Genomic DNA, 22,882 nt, shown 5'->3' on the forward strand with positions numbered 1-22,882 from the left:
AATTTTGAGTTCATTTTAATCATTCTACCTACATCTTTTTATACACCAAGGATAATTCACTTGCTTTTATTGCTTTATCTAAAGAGATGTAGACAGTGTGAATTCCTTCATGAAAAAGAAGTTCTATCAAGTTAATTGTAATGAAAAGACTAGGAAAGAACAAAATTTCCCACATCAAAGTAGTTGGCCCTATATATAGCCTACTGTTCCCAGCAGACCTTCAGATAAACAAAGGGCAATCAAAAGACCAGAGGAAAATGGTATTTCTCACATCAAAGGGTCTGTTTTGGGCTCAGCACAGGTGAATTAACCTAATGCTGGACACTTATTCATAGTTCATGCCTCACAGCCCTGGATTGGCCTCATATTGAGCCATTCCTTCCAGCCTGAATTCAGCCATGAACTATTCCCACATGTGCTCGAGAAAGGTAAGTCTCAGAACTCAGCCAGTTCCTGCCCAAACATGTCTGTCTTATGTGGTCAGTTCTGGTCTTTGGCCTGTCTTAACACGGGGTCAAGCACTCACCGTGACAATGGTGTAATGATTTGGGAAGGTTTTGGTAGGATACATAGCTCTCATGTATTTTGAATGAATTCCACATGTTTCTGCAACAGAATATGGTGAGAAATTAGGAAGTTGTTTCTTCTTCAGTTTTTTGGATAACTAAAAATCTGAACATGAAAGTCTCCCAGAAAAATAGAAAAAAAGCTAAAAAGTTGATTGAAGATGGAAAGAGGTTGAAATTCTGGTCTCTAAGCTTCCTCCATTCCAGGGAATGTCAGTCTTTTAGGAGAGGAGTGAGCTAAATCAAGGTGTATATATTTTTTTCTGGAAGAGCCAGTGATACACATGTTAGGCTTTGCAAGGCCATATGATCTTTGTTGCAACACCTCTCCACTCTGCCATGAGGCCCCAAAGCATCCGTAGACAATAAATAAACAAATGAACACGGCCATGTTCCAATAAAACTTTCTTTATGGACATTGAAATTTGAATTTCAGGAAATTTTTACATGTCACAAAATATTCTTACTTTCTTCCAACCATTTAAAAATGTAGAACAGACTAGGCTCAGTGGCTCACACCTGTAATCCCAGCACTTTGGGAAGTTGAGACGGGCAGATCACTTGAGCTCAAGAGTTTGAGGCCAACCTGAGCAACACAGTGAAACCCCATTTCTGCATAAAAAATTAAAAATTAGCTGGGTATGGTGGCATGCGCCTGTGTAGTCCTAGCTACTCAGGAGGCTGAGGTGGGAGGATTGTTTGAGCCCAGGAGATGGAGTCTGCAGTGAGCTGTTATCGCACCACTGCACTTCAGCCTGGGTGACAGAGTGAAACCCTGTTTCAAATAAATAAATAAATGAATAAATAATTTTTAAAATAAGTAAAACAATTCTCAGTATATATGGTAAGCCATACACAAACGAGCGGAGTGAACCAGATTTGGCCTATGGGCCACAGCTTGTGGACCCCTGAGCTAAATGTACTCTATATTATACACTGCCAGTTTGTTTGCTTTATATAGCATTGGCATCCAGCTGATAGTTCTTACATGTAAAGTATCTAATATAACAAAAGTCAACACTACTGCCTAGACAAATGAAAAAGGATTTCACTTGTATAACTGCATAAGCCTATGTCATGTAGTACTGTTTACAAATTAAGCTAACTTCACTGCTTCTTACTTTTAGTACAGTTTCCATTAGACCAGGGAAGTTTCCTGTGATCTGTGTTTCACAAAGTACGACAGTGATTTAGCTTCATTGTTCTGTTGTTTTCAATCTGTGCAATAACCCTGTTTAAAGAGGTCAGAACCACTGGGGCACATTGCTATTTCCTCTGCACCAGTGAAGTACAAGAAATTTTCCATGGCAAAATTGTGTTGCCTCTGCTTCTAAAATAAAGCTTCACCATTATAGATTCTCTTTAGGTCCAAACAAAACATGAAATTGCTTGTGGTCCAAAAAGTCACGAGCTTTGCTGCTGAACACAATGAGTGTGTTCTCAAATAGGCATGGGGTTGGTCTCCTTCCCAGCCTCTCATTCAGGAATTTCCTCCTTCAGAATCTTCTAGGGCCCCATATCAAGTCCACTATACAGGATTCTCTGATGGGTATTGGAAGGTAGGAGATGAAGGAAAGGGAGATCAAAAAAATCTACTTTTTTTTCTTTCTTTCTTTCTTTTTTGAGATGGAGTCTCTCTCTGTCACCCAGGCCAGAGTGCAGTGGCACAATCTCGGCTCATTGCAACTTCTGCCTCCTGGGTTCAACTGCTGCCTCAGCCTCCCAAGTAGCTGGGACTGCAGGTGCCCACCACCATGCCCAGGTAATTTTTGTATTATTTAGTAGAGATGGAGTTTTGTTATGTTGGCCAGGCTGGTCTCAATCTCCTGGCCTCAGGTGATCCACCTGCCTCACCCTCCCAAAGTGCTGGGATTATAGGCATCAGCCCCTGTGCCTGGCCAAAAGTTACATTTTTAACAAGCACCCCAGGTCATCCTAATGTATTTAAGTTTGAGAACTGCTCCAGGACTTAATTTATGAAACATAAGATTAAAATAACCTTTATTTTTCTTATTTAATCAATATCACCAATAAGTAAATCTTGATCTCAATTAGGGAAAGACATTTAATATTGTTGAGAAATCATATAACAAGAAAATAAAATGCGATCTAGTCCACTTACACAATTAAAATAATTTAAGTGGGAAAAAATTCATACAATGAGCAGATACATAAAGTCAGTTTCTGTTTCAATATCCTTCAAACGTGGGTGGCAAACTCAAATTCTTAAATGGTTAAAGCTAGAGGATAAAATAAAATGTAAACTAAGCTACCGGTATTGTGAAAGCATGGCACCACCCTAGTTATATGATGTCATAAATAAGACACATCTGCTGACTCTCTATAGACTCAAGCTACCGTTTTGTATCACCTGCCCTTGAACCACAGCTACTGTATGTCTTCTACCATGGTTTCTTCCAAATATGAATCATTTAAGTTATGCTTGAACAGACCACTTCTGGAAAGACACGCAGTAAACCAATGAGCGGTTGCTTTTGCAAAGGAAAAGCAGGAAGACCAGGAAAAAGGTTTTGTTCATTTATTTTTACTTATACCCTCGAATATTGCCTTAAAATGTTTATGTATGTATTTTACTTCTAAAAAAACAATTAAAAAAAAGAAAGTACTAAACAAAATATCTGAAAATATAAATGAGATAAGCCTATGCAACTAGGTTTATAGTAACTAGAAACTATGAGAAGCAGCAAAGGTCTAAATGGGTGAGTAGGTAAAGCAACCAAAGAATGCAAGGTAGGCCGGGCGTGGTGCTCATGTCTGTAATCCCAGGATTTTGGGAGGCTGAGGCAGACAGATCACCTGAGGTCAGGAGTTCAAGACCAGCCTGGCCAACATGGTGAAACCCTGGCTCTAATAAAAATATAAAAATTAGCCCAGTTCAGTGGTGCACGCCTGCAATTCTAGATACATGGGAGGCCGAAGCAAGAGAATTGCTTGAACCTGAGAAGCAGAGGTTACAGTAAGCTGAGATTGCCCCACTGCACTCCAGCCTGGGCGACAGCGAGACTCCATCTCAAAAAAAAAAAAAGTGAGACTCCGACTCAAAAAAAACACAACAATGTAGTCCTTGTGAAATTCTTATAGGATTGGCCTAATGAAATAGTATTAAGGTATTTGTACAAATGGAAAAGACAGCAAACTGTTCACTAGTATTCACAGATTCACAGGCTGAAAATAGATACTTTCATTTTATATGTAATTTAGTAGAATAACCTCTTAGAAAGAGTAGCCATAATGTTGGCCTGTATCATTTCTAGCACTCAAAAAAAAAAAGGAGGAATAAGCTCTGCAGGGGCTTCATCCTTCCCAGAGTTGCAAGTATGCATTCAAGCCCTTGGCACATAAAGAAGAAGGGTCAAAAGAGAGCAAAGAGGAGTGATGTTAGCAAGATAACAGAATAGGAAACCTTAGACGACTCTTCCCACAGCAGACACTATCATTCAATAGCCACACATAAATCAATTTCCTTTGTGAGAAACCCAGAGACTACTTGACAGGCTCCTGCTTAACACGCAAGTATAACCCCAGTTACATTGAAACCAGTAGGAAAAGCAGAACCATTTCTTTGACATAATACCCATTCCCAGAACCATGCTATATGATCAGGAGAGAACTCTCAACTTTTGGTTTCTCCCCAAGGAGGGAAAAAATTGGACCACACATCTAACACTCCAATTTTTCCAGGTGCTATCTGAAAAACTGGCTTCTATCTCACCTGAGTTAGAAGAGCTGAGATCCAACATGTATTAGTCTCCTGTGTGCTACAAAGAACAAAGAGGAGATTTGAACTAGCATGCGGGCACTCATCACAGCTTCTGCTCTTGGCTCAGCACAGAGAAATCAGACAATAACCCCAACTCCCAGCTTCTCCCAGGGGAGGAAGAGTTGCACTAAGTGTCCAATGCCCCAACTTTTCTAGGGACTGCCCAAAGGACTGGCTTTTTCGGTCTTGTCTGTATTGGAGCACTAATGGAACCTAGCATACTCTAGTCACCTGGGGGCCAGTGAGAAAAAACACAGTGGTTTGATGTAGCATATTAGTCACCATAGCCCCTCTCCCTGGTGCAGCACAGAGAAAAAAAAGCAAGAGAAAGAAGAAAAAAAAAAAAGCCCCACAAAACAAAACAAAATCCAGATCCCAACTTATCTCTGGGGAGTGAAAGATTTGGACAAGACATCTAATGATCCAAATTCTCTGGTGACTGCCCAAGGAGCTGGCTTCCTTCCAAGATAAGTTTCACTCATCTTGGAACACCAATGGGACCTAGTGTGCTCTAGACACTTGGGGCCCCTAAGAACAGAAAACAAGGTTGGACTAGCATGAAGGTTTAAGGGGCCTCCAGAATCCCTGATCAGGCCTACTGATGAGGGTTTCTCCTACAAAAGCCCAGTCCATGAAAACTGAGAAAGATGACTGTTTTGTCCAATGTGCAGATGCCAACACAGAGTAAAGGAAAATGAAGAAATGGGGAAATATGTTCAAAATAAAGGAAGAAGATAAATCTTCAGAAATTGACCTGAATGAAGCAGAGGTACAATTTTCCTAACAGACATTTCAAAATAACTGTCATAAAGATGCTCATTGAAGTGATGAGAACAATGAAGTGATGAGAATAAAGTGAAAATTTCCACAAAGAGGGGCAAACGCAGGCCTTTAAAAATTATTCAGGCAAAGGAGCAAAAAGAGAAAAGAATAGAAAGAAGTGATGAAAGATTAAGAGAACTGTGGGACACCAACAAGTGGATTAATATATGCATGATGGGGTTTCCGGAGAAGAAAAAGAGAAAGAACTAGAAAGTTAATAGAAAGAAATAATGGCTGAAAACTCCCAAATCTAGTGAGGAAAATGGGCAACCAGATCCAGGAAGCTTGAAGGATTCTAAATAAGATGAACCTAAAGAAATCCACACCAAGACATATTATAATCAAATGTCAAAAGTCAAAGACAATGAATTTTGAAAGCAGCAAAATAAAAGCAACTCACAATATACAATAGAAGCCCTATAAAACAATCAGCGGGGTTTTTTTGTTTTGTTTTGTTTTTTCAGAACCCTTACAGAACATTAAACACAACACAACACGTTTGTCTCAAGCATGCCTGGAACATTCTACAGGATAGATCACATTAGATCACAGAATAAGTCTTAACATATTTTAAAAATTGCAATCAAACCAAGTATTTTCTCCAACTACAATGGAATAACACTGGAAATCTATATCACAAGGAAAACTGAAAAATTTACAAATAATGTAGAAATTATGTAACATACTTTTGAACAACCAATGGTCAAAGAAGAAATCAAAGGAGAAATTAGAAAATACCTTGAAACAAGATGAGTGAACATGAAAATGGAATGCAGCAAAAGGAGCTCTAAGATAGAAGTTATAGAAATAAATGCCTACATTAAGAAAGAAGAACAATTTCAAATAAACTACTTAATTTTGCACCTCAAGGAACAGAAAAAGGAACAAACTAAATCCAAGGTTAGCAGAAAAAAGAAACAAGATTAAAGAAGAAATGAAACAGAGAATAGAGAAACAATAGAATAAATCAATGAAACTAAGAGTTGGTTCTTCGAAAAGATGAACAAAATTGACATACTTTTAACTAGACCAAGAAAAAGAGAGAAAACTCAAATAAATAAAATCAGAAAGAGGAGACATTACAATTGATACTGCAAATATAAAAGGTTCGTAAGAGAATACTATGAATAATTATATGCCAACAAACTGCATAACCTAGTAGAAATGGATAAATTCATAGAAACATACAAAGTACCAAGACTGAATCTTAAATAAATAGAAAGTCTGAATAAATCTATAAACAGCAAGGAGATTAAATCAATAACTAAAATCCTCCCAAGAAAAAGACCAGGACCAAATGGCTTCACTGACAATTTCTCTACCAAAAATTTGAATAACTAATGCCAATTCTTCTCAAACTCTTCCAAAAACTGAAGACAAGAGAATGCTTTCAAATTAATAAGGCTAGCATTACCCTAATATAAAAGCTATACAGTCATCACAATAAAAGATAATTTCAGGTCAATATTCCTGATGAAAATAGATGCAAAAATCTTTAACAAAATACTAGCAAAATAAATTCAACAACACTATGAAAAGATTATACACTATGATCATGTGGGATTTATCCGTGGGGTGCAAGGATGGTTCAACACATGAAAATCAATTAATGTGATATATAGCATTAACAGAATGAGGGATAAAAATTACGTGATCTTTTCAATAGAAGCAGAAAAAGCATTTGATAAAATTCAACACCCTTTCATGATAAAAGCTCTCAACAAACTAGGAATACAGTCAGTCATGCATTGCTTAAAGACAGGGATACATTCCTAGAAATGTGTTGTTAGACAATTCCATCATTGTGCAAACATAATAGGGTGTACTTAACAAACCTAAATGGTAAAGTCTACTATGCACGTAGCCTATATAGTAAAGTCTATTGTACAAATCTGTACAGCATGTTATCCTACTCAATACTGTAAGCAATTGTAACACAGTGGTATTTGTATATTTAACCCTATCTATCTAAATATAGAAAATGTACAGTAAAAATATGATCACGTATCATGAATAAGGATTGCAAGACTGGAAGTTGCTCTGAGTAAGTCAGTGAGTGACTGGTGAGTGAATGTGAAAATCTAGGACGTTACTGTAAACTACTAGAGACTTTATAAACACTGTATACTTAGGATACACTAAACTTATAAAAATATATGTTTTTCAATAATCAACCTTAGCTTACTGTAACTTTTCTACTTTATGAACTTTTAATTTTTTCAACTTTTTGACTCTTTTGTAATAACACTGATTTAAAACACAAACACATTGCACAGTTGTACAAAAATATTTTCTTTCTTTATGTCTTTATTCTATAAGCTTTTGTTTTTTAATTTTTTGTTTTTACTTTTTAAATGTTTCTGTCAAAAACTAAGACACAAACTCACACATTAGCCCACACCCACATGGGGTCAAGGTCATCAATATCACTGTCTTTTACCTCCACTTCTTGCCCTACTGAAAGGTCTTCAGGGGCAATAAAATGCATAGATAGGTTGTCTTCTATGATAACAGTACCTTCTTCTGAAATACCTACTGAAAATCTGCCTGAGGCTGTTTTATAGTTAACATTTTTTAATAAGTAGGAGTACACTCTAAAATAATGTACAAAGTATAAGTATAGTGTAAGCCGGGCACAGTGGCTCATGCCTGTAATCCCAGCACTTTGGAAGGCCAAGGTGGGAGGATCTCCTGAGCCCAGGAGTTTGAGCCAGCCTGGGCAACATAGTAAGACCCCATCTCTTTTTAAAAAAAGTATAGTATAGTAAATCATAAACCGGTAACAGTCATTTATTATCATTACCAAATATGATGTAATGTACATAAGTGTGTGTACTTTTTTATGACTGGCAGTGCAGTAGGTTTGTCTTCACCAGCATCACCACAAAAATGTGAATAATGCATTGCACTATGACATTATAATTTCTCTGACATCACTAGGTGATATAATTTTTTTTTTGAGACAAGAACTCACTTTGTCACCCAGGTTGGAGTGCAGTGGTGTGATCATAGCTTACTGCAACCTTGAACTCCTAGGCTCAAGGGATCCTTCTGCCTCAGTCTCCTTAGTAGCTGGAACTACTGGCACACCCCATTCTGCTTAGCTAATTTTTTTTTTTTTTGGTAGAGACAGGGTTTCACTTTGTTGCTCAGGCTAATCTTGAACTCCTGGGCTCAAGCAGTCCTCCTTCCTTGGCCTTCTGAAGTGCCGGGATTGCAGATATAAGCAACCATGCCTAGCTGGTGATGGGAATTTCTCAACTCCATTATAATTTATGGGACCATCATTATATATGCAGTCTGTTGTTGATTGAAATGTTGTTGGGTGGCACATGGCTGTAGAAAAAATACCTCAACATAATAAAGATTATATGAAAAGTCTACAGCTAACATCCTATTCAACAGTGAAAAACTGCAAGTTTTTCCATCTAAGATCAGGAACAAAGCAAGACTGTCCACTCTCTTAGCCTGAGCAATTAGGCAAGAAAAAAAAAGGCATCCAAATAGGAAAGAAAGAAGTAAATCTGTGCCTATTTTCAGAAGAAGTGATATTATCTACTGAAAGCTCTAAATATGTAAAAGCTTTAAATAAATTTTAGAACTAATAAATGCAGTAAAGTTGCAGGATACAAAATCAACATAAAAAATCAGTTGCATTTCTATGTATTAATAATGAACTATTCAATCTCATTTATCAACATTGAAAATAATAAAATTCTTAGAAATAAATTTAAGAAAATGAAAGACTTCTATATGAAAACTATGAAATATTGGGAAAAGAAGTCAAGGAAGACATAAACAAATGGAAAGACACCTCATGTTCATGGACTCGAAGACTTAATATTGTTAAAATGTTTGTATTACCCACAACAATCTACAGATTCAATGCAATCTTTATCAAAACCCCAATGACAGTTTTTACAGAAATAGAAAAAAAAATTAAATTCGTTAAGACCCCAGATAACCACAACAATCTTGAAAAAGAACAAAGCTGAAAACATCAAAGCTCCTGATTTCAAAATATATTAAAAATCTTCAGTAATTAGAACAGTGTGTTTTTAAAAACAGATGTATAGACCAATGAAAAAGAATAGGGAGCCCAGGCTGGGCTCAGTGGCTCACACCTGTAATCCCAGCACCTTGGGAGGCCAAGGCAAGCTTGAGCTCAGGAGTTCAAGACCAGCCTGGACAACATGGCAAAACTACATCTGTACAAAAAATACAAAAATTAGCCAGTCATAGTGGCATGCAGTGCCTGTATTCTCAACTACTCTGGAGGCTGAGGGGATCGCTTAAGCCTGGGAGGTAGATGTGGCAGTGAGCTGAGATCACACCATCACACTCCAGGCTGGGTGACAGAGTGACAGCCTATTTCAGAAAAAAAAAAAAAAAAAAATGGAATAGAGAGCCCAGAAATAAATCAATAAATCCATGCGTATATGGTCAACCAATCTTCAAAAAGGTTGCCAAGAAGAATACACAATGGGAAAGAATAGTTACTTCAACAAATGATGTCAGAAACTGGATATCCATATGCAGAAAAATGAACTTGAACTCTGATCTTATACCATATACAAAAATCAACTCAAAGTATATTAAAGATTTAAAAGTAAGACCTGAAACCGTAAATCTTCTGGAAGGAAACATAGGGGAAAATCTGCAGGACATTGGTCTTGGCAATGATTTCATGAACATGATGCCAAAAGCATAGGCAACAAAAGCAAAAATATACATGTAGGAGTATATCAAACCAAAAAGTTTCTGCACAGCAAAGGAAACAATCAATAAAATGAAAAAGCAACATATGAAATGGGGGAAAACACTTTCAAACCATATATCTGATAAGAAGTTAAGTTCCAAAATATATAAGGAACTTCTACAACTTGATAGCAAAAAATCCAATAGTCTCATTAAAAAATGGGCTAATGACCTAAATAGATATTTCTTCAAAGAAGAAAGATATTGTTCATCTCTAAAGACATACAAATATCCAATAGGTGTATGAAAGATGCTCAATGTCACTAATCATCAGAAAAATGCATATCAAACCAAAATGAGGCAGGGCACAGTGGCTCACACCTGCAATCCCAGCACTTTGGGAGACCGAGATGGGAGGATCACTTGAGCCCATGAGTTTGAGGCCAGCCTGGGCAACATAGCAAGACCTCATCTGTAACATAATAATAATAATTAAAAATAAAAATTAGAAAATGAGATATTATATCACATCTGTTAGGGTATCTAGTATCAAAAAAACAAAAAAAAAACAGGTGTTGATGAAGATATGCAGAAATTGGAACTCTTATACACTGTTGGTAGAAAGGCAAAATGGTATAGTTGCTATGGAAAATGGTATGGAGGTTTCTCAAAAACTTAAAAATAGAATTATATGATCCAGCTATTCTACTTTTGAGTATTTATCCAAAAGGGTTGAAATCAGGATCTCAAAGAGATTAGCACTCCCATGTTCACTGCAGTACTACTCATAAGAGCCAAGATATGGTAACAATCTATTTCTCTTTCAAAAGATAAATAGATTTTTAAGGTGGCATATACATACAATGGAATATTATTTGGCCTTAATAAAAGAGGAAAATCTTGCAACATGTGGTAACATGGATGAACCTTGAAGATATACTAAGTGAAATAAGCTAGTCACAGGAACACTAACACTGTATGATTCTACTTACATGAGGTTATCTAAAATAGTCAAAATCATAGAAGTAAAAAATAGGATGGTGGATTCCAGGGGCTGGGTAAGGGGGAAATGTGGAATCGTTGATCAATGGATATGAAATTTCAGTTTTATAAAATAAGTAAATTCTAGGGATCTGCTGTACAACATTGTGCCTATAGATAATAATACTGCATTGTACACTGAGAAATCTGTTAAGAGGATAGATCTCATGTTATGCATTCTTAACAAAATTTAAAAAGCAGACAGCAAATGATATCTGCTGTGGCCAATATAAGAGCTCTGCTGTTCATGAATGCCAAACTTGCAAACTCTAATCTCTGAAACTCTGCATATGTCACCAGCTGGATCTTTGCTGTCTACCTGCTACTTCTAGTCTTATTTGATCCACAGTTTCCCATCTAACTTTTCAGGAAGGCTGTCTTCTAAACAGGCCAAATCACTTCTATCCTACTTGACAGTTTCCTGATCTTGGCCCTTCTTTGTCTGCTGCCACCTGCACTAAGACAAGACAATGTTCTTGCCTGACTAAAGTGTGATTCAGAGAGCCACTTCCTTGTCTACTTAATAGTCACTCATATGACTCACTGCTCTGTGATATTGTTTAGGCTTGGTTTACACCACCATGATGGCCCAACTCAGGCAGCTTGATGAAACCCTAGAGTTGGGGCCTTGGACTCCCTTATTATTGTTGTGACAGCAATGCCTGCTGTCACATACCTCAGTTCAAGGCTAACATAATCCGAATCCTATTTAACCACATCTATCCTTTTCTAATTTTCCCTCAAAACAGCCTCAGGATGTCCTGAAAACATGTCCCCCTACCTACTACATCTATTCTTAATCGGGCCTCCTAGAAACTAACAGCCCCATTTTGCCTAGGTAGGCCTAGATGATCATAGCTTCACACATTTGAGGATTGAGATGTTGTTTACATGACTAAAATTTTTTTAAATGTTTTAAAATATTTTAAACATCAAAAGCAGAAAGCTCTCAGTGGCTGTATTACATTGATGTCATTTCTAATTCTCAATGGAATGAGCAAATCAAGGAATTTTACTTTAGAAAAGGTTCAGTTCACCCTGGCTAGTCAAATTCCCTTTTGACACCAGATTTGATATCCAGTTTATCAAGACAAATTTAGGTAAGAAGATAGAAACTGAGAAGTGTTAGCTAACTTTCTAGGACAAAATGACTCAGCAGAAAAGTGGCAGGTCCTGGATTTGGAAAACAATCTCTTTGCTAAAGATCTGCCTCAGGGAATGAGGGAGAAGCTGAAAAAACAATGCACCTTGAGTCGTTGGAAGTAGTGGTCTATCTTCCTACAACTATGGCATTTTAGGGCTGGAATTAACAGTAGAAATCATCAGATCTAGACATTTTGTTTTACAAATGAGGAAACTGAGGCCAAGAAAAGTCAATTGACTTACCCAGAGTCAAACAGCTATTTTTAATAATTTGCAGAAAAAGAAAAACAATAAACCAGTAAAAAATGACAGAAAATTTGAGAACTTTGGGGATATAAAACAGGGCCTCAGAGGAGGGAGAAGAAAGAGAGGAATTGCAGGGCAGTGAAAAGTGTGGGCCCTGGAGTTAGTTCTCTGGTTTTAACTATGCCACTTCTTAGCACTGTGTCATTGGGTACTCAACTTCTCTTTAAAAAAAAAAAAATATTATTAAATAGAGATGAGGTCTCACTGTGTTGCACAGGCCGGTCTCAAACTCCTGAGTTCAAGGGATGCTCTAGCCTCTGCCTCCCAAAGTGCTAGAGTTACAGGCACTGGCTACCATGTCCAGCCTCAACTTCTCTTTATTACTACTTTTATTAAATTATGTGAAGGCTAAGTGTCCTAACACAGAAGTATAACATAGTAAAATTGATAATAAAAGAATTATAACAATTACTTAAATCCACCCATCATATGCCACATATCAAATAGCTATTTTTTGAAAGCTACCTGTACATTCTCACAGTAATCCTATCAGATGGGAAGTCACCATTTCACAGATGAAGAGACTAGGGCACTAAAAGGTGAAGGAAACTTGTCTGAGACCTCACAGCTAGCAATTAGTAGAGTCAGATTGTAGGCAGTTTAATTCCAGGACCAGAAATAGATCCTGGACTTGACATCTGCTGAAGTGGTGGGAGGTGCTGGATCTGTCTAGCCCACCTGCCTTCAGGATCCGATTCTTGTTATATCCACCTTGCTAAGACCCAGAACCCAGGTCTGACAAACATCCCTTTCAAGGCAGTACACACGAATAGATTTCCAGAGGACAGAAGTTACATTCGAATACAAAACAAATCAAAATAAACAAACAAAAGGCTGACCATGCTACCAAAATAAAGGTAGGAGAAGCCAGCAAGTGTGAAAATACACTTCCGATTGAAAGTAGATACCACGTGGTAAAGTCAGAGAGGATCTAGGCTAAGACAAACCACTAAGGTTAAAAGTCAGAAAGAAAGTTGCATCATCTGGAGATTGACTAACTAGGTGTCTTTATCATTTTCATGCCACTAGTTATAGAAGACTTACTCAGTTTATTGATATTTGGCATTAAAGTATCCCATGTGTATAAATATTCAGCTCTAAATCCATCCATAGAAAACAAGATAACAGGTGGCAGGTCAAACCTGAAAATGAAAAACAAAATTTGTCCATTGTTTTGGATAGTTATATTTACCTCAAAAGCATTGCAATCTTTTTTTTTAGACCTGTGTTTAAGGTGAAATAATTGGGTAACTTTTGGGCCATAGCCAGACACTGTCTTTTTTTTTTTTTTTTTTGAGACACAGTTTCACCCTGTCACCCAGCCTCCACCTCCTGGGTTCAAGCAATTCTCGTGCCTCAGCCTCCCAAGTAGCTGGGATTACAGGTGCACGCTGCCACATCCGGCTAAATTTTAGTAGAGATGGGATTTCACCATGTTGGCCAGGCTGGTCTCTAACTCCTGACCTCAAGTGATCCACCCGCCTTGGCCTCCAAAGAGCTGGGATTACAGGCACGAGTCACTGTGCCTGGCATAAAATTTTGCTTCTGTTATACACACACACATTTCACAGATGTATAGTTTGATAAATTTTCATTAACTGAACTCCACTGTGTAGTCATCACCCAGATAAAGAAACAGAATATTATCAGGATGCTTGTGCTTCCTGTGGTCACTAAACTTTCCAAACCACACCCCACCAAGGATGATCAGTATCTTGATTTCCAACAGCATAGATTATCTTTGTCTATTTTTGTACTTACATTTATATGCAAATAAAATCATACAGTATGCATTTTGTTGAGTCTCAATTCTTTTACTCGACATTATGTTTGAGATTCCTCCATATTGTTGCAAGTAATTATGGATCATTCATTCTCATAGCTGTCTAATATTCCAGTGAATGAATAAACCAGAACTTATTCTACTGTCCACGGGCACTTGAGTACTTTCCAATGTGGAAAGTTATTAGGTTTCCAGACCTAAGAGAGCCTGTGGTTTAACTTCATTTACATAAATTCTAAAACAGGAATATATGATGATAGAAATCACAATAGTGATTGTCTTTGGGAAGTAAGCAATGGGAAGGGACATGAGGTATCTTTCTGGGATGGTGGAAATATTCTATATGTTGGAAATATTCTATATTAGTAAGTTACATCACTTAGTGAATTTCCAAATTGCATTATACTATACAATTAAGATAGGACCATTTCAATGTATATGAACTATAGGATACCTCAATTTAAAAATAAAAATGGAAAACTGGGACTGTTTGAACTGCAGTGTGCAGAAAATTCATGAAGAAATTAAAGTGGCCTAGTGCAATTTGCATGAGAAAGTATTTATTTTTTTCATAAACTCATTAACATAACTCTGATTAAAAATTTTATATTCATAAATATGCCATTAAAATAACTTTGAAGATTAAAGACAGGGTCAACTGTCTGTGGGATCAAGATCCAATGATCCAAAGATCCAATGCACTCCTTTTTTAATGGCCAGCTTGCCTGTCCAAGCTAACTAGAAAGTGCATTTTACATTCTGCTGATACGAACTTTCTTGTAGCTAAAACATTCTTAATTATTTCCTAAAGATAAATTCATAAAGATCACATTTCCTGGTCTTACGACAAACTTTCAAAGGAGACTAAAATATTGCCACAATTCATTCCCAACAGTAGATATTAACTTATACAGTACTTTCATAAACAAGACAGGTAGCTGGGACTTTATATACACAAATCACGATGTACTGATTATTTCATGGAGTAAAAGTTGTATCTTCTTTTTGTTTTTATTTCTCTGATTGCTAAAAAACTTGAACATTGCATCCATATTATTTTCATTGCCTGTGAAGAAGCTTGAGTAAGAGCTCACTACATGCCAAGAACTGTCATCTCCGATCTGTTATTTCACTAGGATCAGGTAGCTTACCCAAGGTGTCCCACCACCAGTAGGGGCAGAGCTAGGCTATTGGCTCACATCTGTCTAATTTAAGAGTCTAACCTCCTTACTGTACTATGATCACTAGCAAAATAGTAAGGCAAACAAGCAAAGAGAATACTAGCATAAATGTCTGGCAAGAGGGTTTTATGTAATGTCTTTAGCCACTATAAAATTTTTACCAGCAAATATTATTCATGGTGAGCAGAATCATCATTGTCCATTTTCCTTGCAGGGATGGAAGGTATAGGCAGGAATGACTTCAATGGAATAAAGAGAATGAGGGGATTGTAGGTGATGGTCAGTGTCCTACTGACCACTACCACCACCCCTTTCCTCACCAGGTTCCTTTCTAGTCTTGCCTTGCATCAAGGTTGCCAAATCAGTCCTGTAATTTCTCTGGGATGCTGCTCCAGCTCTCAAATCCTCAGGGGGACAGTGATTTGCCAGTTTGGAGAAGACCATTCTAACTAATCATTTGGGCTTAGTCATCTAGGTTTGTTGAGACTCTTTACAAAGACTTTAGTGAAAACCTTCCTGCTCACCTAATGTCTCTCTCCTCCCGGTTATCAACAGGTGAGGGAGTCTTGGTGCCTCAAACAATTCTTCCCCTTATTCAGGCCCTTACCCCTTCTTCTGATGAATCGCACAGCATCACGGGCTCAGCCTACGACTTGAGGGAGCGTTATGCCACAGAGACTCTGGGACCTTGCTGCCTGGGTTTGCTTCCTGCTTCCAGCAACCACTAGCAATGCAGCACTGGGCAAGTGATTTCACAGCTTTTGCCTCCATTTCATTCTTTGTAAAATGAGGATGGAGATAATAGAACCAAAGGGTTTTTATAAGGAATAATATGTAAGATAACTATTGTGTAATGTACATATTGGTACATAATAAGAACTATATGAATATTAGCCGGTATTAGTATGCTTTTCAGAGATGAATTGACAGGGTAATTTGACCCATGAGAAAATACCATGGGCACACCTTAATAGATTCAAGTATCAGGTTCATCCAATAAAACAAGTGACTACAGAAAAATTTCACTAGAAAAATATTAACAATTTCTTGAGTACCTACTATGCACCATGCACTAGAACTAAAATTAACCTACTGCTTGATAACTCACCAAGCATATTCCCTTGCTTTAGGTCATTTAATTCTCACATGAAATTGTCTGATCCTGTGATCAGACACAGGATTATTATTATTATTTCAATTTCATAGATGAAGCTCAGGGAAGTGACCAGTGCAAAAGACCCACAGGCAAAATCAGGACTCAAACTTCTCTCATTTTATTCTAATCCTTTGCTCTTCCACCCACAAGGTGGGAAGAGAGCAGCTGAATCTGAGCTACAAACCAAAGTAGCACGGAAGAAAAACAGGCACATTATCCATACTCCTTTTCAAAATGAAATAACACTATTTAAAAATGCCTCCACTGGGCCAGACACAGCAGCTCATGCCTGTAATCCCAGCACTTTGGGAGGCCAAGATGGCAGGATCCCTTGAGCCCAGAAGTTCGAGATCAGACGGGGAAACGTGGAAAAACACTGTCTCTACAAAAAACACAAGAATTAGCTGAGAATGGTGGCACATGCTTGTAGTCCCAGCTACTTGGGAGGCTGAGGTGAGGGAATTGTTTGAGCCTGGGAGGTGGCAGCTGCTATGAGTCATGATCACGCCACTGCACTGCAACCTGGGCAACAGAATGAGACCCTGTCTTGAAACAAAAAATGCCTCCACTGGCCAGCACAGTAGTTCATGCCTGTTATCCCAGCACTTTGTGAAGCCAAGGCAGGAGGATCACCTGAGTTCAGGAGTTTGAGTCCAGTCTGGGCAACATAGTAAGACCCTGTCTGTACAAAAAAATACAAAATAATGTTTAGCTGGGTGTGGGGGCCCATGCCTATAGTCTCAAATACTTGGGAGGCTGAGATGGGAGGATAGCCTGAGTCCAGGAATTTGAGGCTGTAGTGAGCTGTGATCACGCCACTGCACTCCAGCCTGGGTGACAGAGTGAGACCCTATCTCTTAATAGTAATAATAATAATAATAATAATAATAATACTTAAATTTAAAAACTGCCTCTACCAATTCCTCCTAAAGCCAGGTATTCATTTCTTTTTCATCCACCCTTCCACCATTCTCCCTTACTTGGCCCAGAAAAGTGTGAAGGGCAGAGGGGTGGATGGAGAAATGGGGAATCCGCGCTGGCTTGAGGTGATGCACATTTCCAGGCCCCGGCAGTCAGCGAAGCAGCCATGATAAACGTGTGGAAAAGATGCAGGGGAGAGGTGGGGCAGGAGTGTCACCTCACGTGTTCATCACCTGTGCCCCCTGACAAAGCTCTCCTCATCCACCCTTCAAAGACCTCCTTTCATTTCAAGGCCTGCACAAACCTCTTTCCCTGCTCTTAACAAGAAGAAATTTGAGGCACCAAGATGTGAAATAGAAAAGAGTTCTTGCCAGACACAGTGGCTCATGGCTGTAATTCCAACACGTTGGGAGGCCCAGGAGGGAGGACTGCTTGAGGCCAGGAGATCGAGATCAACCTAGCCAACACAGCGAGACCCTATCTTTATTTAAAAAAAGAAGGCAGGAATTAAGTTATTTAAAAAAGGAAAAGGAGTTCTGGCAGAAGTAATTTCAAGCTAATTTCAATCCTGACCACAAGACCTTTGGAATATTACTTATTTAATATTCCAACTGATTTTTAAAAGTCATTACTGTGGCTGAGTAGAGTGGTTCATGCCTGGAATCCTAGCATTTTGGGAGGCCAAGGCGAGTGGATCACTTGAACTCAAGAGTTTGAGACCAGCCTGGGCAACCTAGTGAAACCTCATCTGTACAAAAAAAAAAAAAGAGAGAGAGAAAAATAAAAAATTAGCCAAGCATTGTGGCATGCCTGTAGTCCCAGCTACTCAGGAGGCTGAGATGGGGAGGATCACCTGTGTCTGGGAGGTCAAGGCTGCAGTGAGCTGTGATTGCACCACTGCACACCAGCTTGGACAAGAGAGCAAGACCCTGTCTCAAAGACAAAAACATAATAAAGTCGTCATTGTAAAACATGAATATAATAAATTAATATAAAAGGGCTTTGTAAAAAATAAAGCAAACAAAAGTCCATTAGAACTTGGAACCCACAAGAAATCTAATCCTTTGTGAACTATTCTGTTTTGAAATGTACATGAAGTGGAGGAAATTCTACTCTGCGTCTGAACTAACTACATTCTTATGTGCACCTTTGTTAAAGGAGGATAAAAATCCCTGTATCCGTCATGCTCACCCTTCTGGACACTGAGACTGCTGGGCTGTGTCACAGTTTTCTTCCAGCCATGAGGTTTCTCCTGAAAAGCATAAGATCGAAATCTTTATACTTGCTGCACCACAGACAAGAAACGAGAAGCAACTACTTAATTTCTGTTAGTCCCATGACTAATTTCTTCTAAAATACGTAAAGTGCATTTTCAGTTGTTGGCAAAGGCAGTGTCTCTAGTGACTTGTAGAGACCAGTAATCTGTACTAACTGAATACCAGGAAGTCTATCTTTACCAAGAGAAACAGAGGGGATTTATTTATTTATTTTATTTATTTATTTTTTTTGAGATGGACTTTCACTCTTGTTGCCCAGGCTGGAGTGCAATGGTGTGATCTCGGCTCACTGCAACCTCCACCTCCCTGGTTCAAGCGATTCTCCTGCTTCAGCTTCCCAAGTAACTGGGATTGTAGGCAAGGGCCACCATGCCCGGGTAATTTTGTATTTTTTGTAGAGACAGGGTTTCACCATTTGGTCAGGCTGGTCTTGAACTCCTGACCTCAAGTGGTCCTCCCGCCTTGGCCTCCCAAAGTGCTGGGATTACAGATGTGAGCCACCACACCCAGCCCCAAAGGGGATTCTTTTAGATGAAAAAAAGATATTTCTTCTTTTTCTTGATAATGTTTTTTGCCTCAAGAACAGTATTTTCCCAACTGCTAGAATAAATGGATTTAATAACTATAGACATACAGTCTAAAGAAGAGAAAAAGGAAAGTATCAAGAAAAAAAAAAAAAGAAAGAAATAGCCAATGAGAATAACTGATATCAAATGGAGGAAATTTAACAAATTTTTAAAATCTTAACAAAAATTAGCAAAAACAAAACATTTTGCTTCATGGATATTTCTCATTGTAGAACATTCTAGCTCATTAGTGAAGTAGAAATGACAGACTATGACTGTCACCATCTGCAATGCCTAGTGGATCTCGGCAATGCTTATCAATGGCTAACATATCCCAAAAAACACACCTGCAGGCATGATGTGCCTCTTGATGGAAATTATCTTTATCTTTTTAGATATGTACTTAAAATATGTAGCTAAATACATATTTTAGATGAATGATACTCTTGGTTTTGCTTTGAAACAATGTAAAATTATGGAAGAGAGGCTGGCAATGATGAGCATATTTTGTTAAAGAAAAAAATCTAAAAGTTGGAAATAGGCAAGAGGACTGATCATTAGACATCATTTTAATGTCATGCTGGGAATTACCTAAAAAGCCCAACAATATATTATCCAATTATCAAGGGGTATGTATCTTTATCCAGCTTACTCTTTATTATTCATTTTACAAGTTGTTTATTTGGGAGTAATAAATAACTAGTAGAAAACAAATAACAATATAACTGATTCATACCTGATAGCAAATAAATTGTCCTACAGAAATGCAATTCATTTCTGTCCCACCAAAAGATATGGTTCTAGTGATTTTATTCCAACATTCTTTCAGTCTTATATACACAATTTAGTAGCTTAGTTTCTTATTCTCTTTGAACCTGCTTTAATTCTGGTTGGTTATCTTATAAATGAGTTAGTAAATCTTTGACATGTTCATTTTATATTCAAAATTATACTTTGCCAATGTGAGACAAGATTGGCCATGAATTGATAACTGCTGAAAATAGTTGATGGACTTAGAGAGAAAACATCATAATATTCTCTCTACCTCTGTATGTGGTAGAAATTTATCATAATGTTTTTAGAAATTCTAAACTTAACAAAATATAAAAGTAATTAGCTGGTTTCTCAAACAAAAATGATTCAAATTCTCTCAAACTACTCTCGGAAGATAAAATTTTGATAAAAATTCTCAAACTACTCTCAAAAGATGCAATTTTGACAAAAATCATTTAGCTTTTTTTAATTCTAAAAGCTGGTAGGCACATTTAACATTTAAAATATAAAGTGTTAACGCTCAGAGTGAGAAAACATTTATATTTGTTTTAAAAAATAAACTGAAATGATTACATTAACTCCATCAGAGTAACCAGTGAATTCAGTAACAAAAAAAAAAAAAAATTTCCACATGGCCTAAGCATCCATCTTGAGATTAAAAAGTTAAAAGTTACCAAATTGGAACAGAAGAAGGGAGACTAGAGAGGTCAGAGGTAATATGGTCAGTGAATTTATTAGAGAAAGAAGCAGACTAGAACCTATACTTGCCTTGTGAAATTAAAGAAATTTTGAAATGATGCGGTATGGAATATTAAATATTGAGTAATTATTATTTTTAAAAAGGAGTTACCATTTCAGATTTTTCTAATAACCCGTTTCAGGTGATTTTTAATTATATTTTGTATAAAAACTGATTCATCCATTGGTACACAACTTATTTTCTATTAGTAGATTGTAGTTAAGGTTTCTACTACAATATTTTCATCCAATTTCAGAAATCAGAATTCAACCTAATCTTTTTTTGTCAAAAGTATTAACATTGTCAGCTCAGTTTGGTGTGAGGTTATAAAAAGGGATTGATAGCTTGAAGAAATTTGGTTGATATATGTATATATGCATTTTTCATAAATTTCATCAGATGTTTGGAAGAATTGGTGATTTTTTTTTTTTTAAGTCACATCACTTATAAAGTGGGTAGTGGATAGAATAAAGAGTTGAATAACCTGAATCCTAATCTTGACTCTACATTAACTCCGTGAGGATACTTAGCAATTTAAACCATTGAGGACACATTTGTTTTGGCAATAACAACATTGGCTTAACAAGATGATATCTGAGCTAGAAAACCTCATTCTCTATATTTTAACTTTGGGATCTGCTATTCAGTGTCTGAAAGTACAACTGCATCTGGCAAGGTCATTGGATTGGAAAAGACTTTGCCTTACAGACAAATAAGGAATTTTAAGATCTCTCTTCTATATCTATGCTGTGAGTTCTCCTCCTCTGTGGTTACAAACCACATTTCATCCCACAGTAAATGCATTTGATCTTTTCTTCTACATGGAGTAACTAAAGATTCTCTGACTTGTTTTGATTTTTGCAGACTAGCATAGCTCTAGGACACTCACGGAGTTCCTCTGAACTTGCAGGGGCAAATGAGTCAACATACTCCTGCTTACCTTGGCAAACACTCTTATAGTCAGCACAGCAATCTTTCCTCTGCAAACAGTCATCTGAACAAGAGCAAAGGCTGGCCTCTAATCTGGTCTCTCCACAACGAAATTTATTGCACGTCCATATTCGAGCTGTAAAATGATACAGTTCAGTTCTGAGCATTTAAGCCTCCAATATAAAATATACAAATTTCATTTATTTACTGCTATATTATAATAATACAACCAAATATAATAATACAATACAATTCTTGATTGTAAATAATACAATCAAATAATACAACCAAGAATTTCATTTATCTGTATTAATAAATGAAAATACATAATGCCAAATGAGGGGTAAACCACCACTTTTCTTCATTAGCTAGGTGGCACAGAGAAATGCAGCTTTATAAACCACAACCCAGGTTTACTTAGCAGGTACACTGTGAGCTTGAAGAAGATCTGAACACGGCTCCTATTCCCATCCAAGAGCAGGAGCTCCCCAAAGTGAAGAATCACTGGCCCTGACTGATTATTGCCACCCAAGAGCAGCTTTGCCCAGCCTTGTCTAAGGACAAGCAGCAAGGAAGAAAAGGTGACAACAGAAGTAACAGGAGCACAGTCATGTCTTTGAGAATGTAGGCAGGTCAAGGTACCTCTCAGTGGAAAGTGACAGCAGTGACAAAGCAGCTGCCACCCATGCCTCGGGGGTTCTCCCAGGCTATGGGCTTAGGATGAGAACAGTTTCAATAAATCCCATTGCTAAAAGCAGCAAGAGGCTGGAGGAAGGTGGCTTGGCACTGCCACTTGCTAGGAAACAGTGACTAAAATCAACGTCAGCCTTGTTCTGAGACAAACACTCTCAATAGGTAACTTTTGTCCACCTCAGTTATATATAGATTTCTTCCTTCTCCAGCATTTCTCATTTACATAGAAAGAAAACGTTTTTGGAGATTAAGTAAAGGGAACACAGATCTCTATCTATACTGGGTTATCCTCTCCCTCTTGCCCTTTTCAGGGAACATAAAGTAAAGAACTCCACTCTTCTAATCTTCACTCTCCTCCAACCACTAGACACCCCCCTCCACCACCTTCCCAGATTATTTAGGGAATTAAACATTGCAAGCTGTCTTTTCCACCTAGAGAACAGCATTTCTCAAATTGTGCCCTGTGGAATACTGGCATCAGAATGATCAAGAATCACCAGCTTTC

The 22,882-nt window shown here is 37.6% G+C and overlaps 1 protein-coding gene across 5 annotated transcripts in view; it reads right to left on the reverse strand.

Annotated features, from left to right (window-relative positions):
• ENPP3 (ectonucleotide pyrophosphatase/phosphodiesterase 3) overlaps nt 1–22,882 on the reverse strand; it is a 118,275-nt gene that overhangs the window by 79,045 nt on the left and 16,348 nt on the right. For all 5 annotated transcript variants that reach the window (XR_002521773.2, XM_009206081.4, XM_009206080.4 and 2 more), the window contains exons 5-8: nt 21,695–21,820; nt 18,590–18,650; nt 13,402–13,499; nt 527–606 (exon numbers count right to left, since the gene is read on the reverse strand). Coding sequence is in view for 4 of the 5 variants with exons in the window: in XM_009206081.4 (XP_009204345.1) it covers nt 527–606; nt 13,402–13,499; nt 18,590–18,650; nt 21,695–21,820 (365 nt within the window). In the remaining variant the exon portion in view is untranslated. The remainder of the gene's footprint in view (nt 1–526; nt 607–13,401; nt 13,500–18,589; nt 18,651–21,694; nt 21,821–22,882) is intronic.

This window comes from Papio anubis, chromosome 6 (genome assembly GCF_008728515.1).
Source record: "Papio anubis isolate 15944 chromosome 6, Panubis1.0, whole genome shotgun sequence".
In the NCBI taxonomy this organism is placed as follows: Eukaryota; Metazoa; Chordata; class Mammalia; order Primates; family Cercopithecidae; genus Papio; species Papio anubis.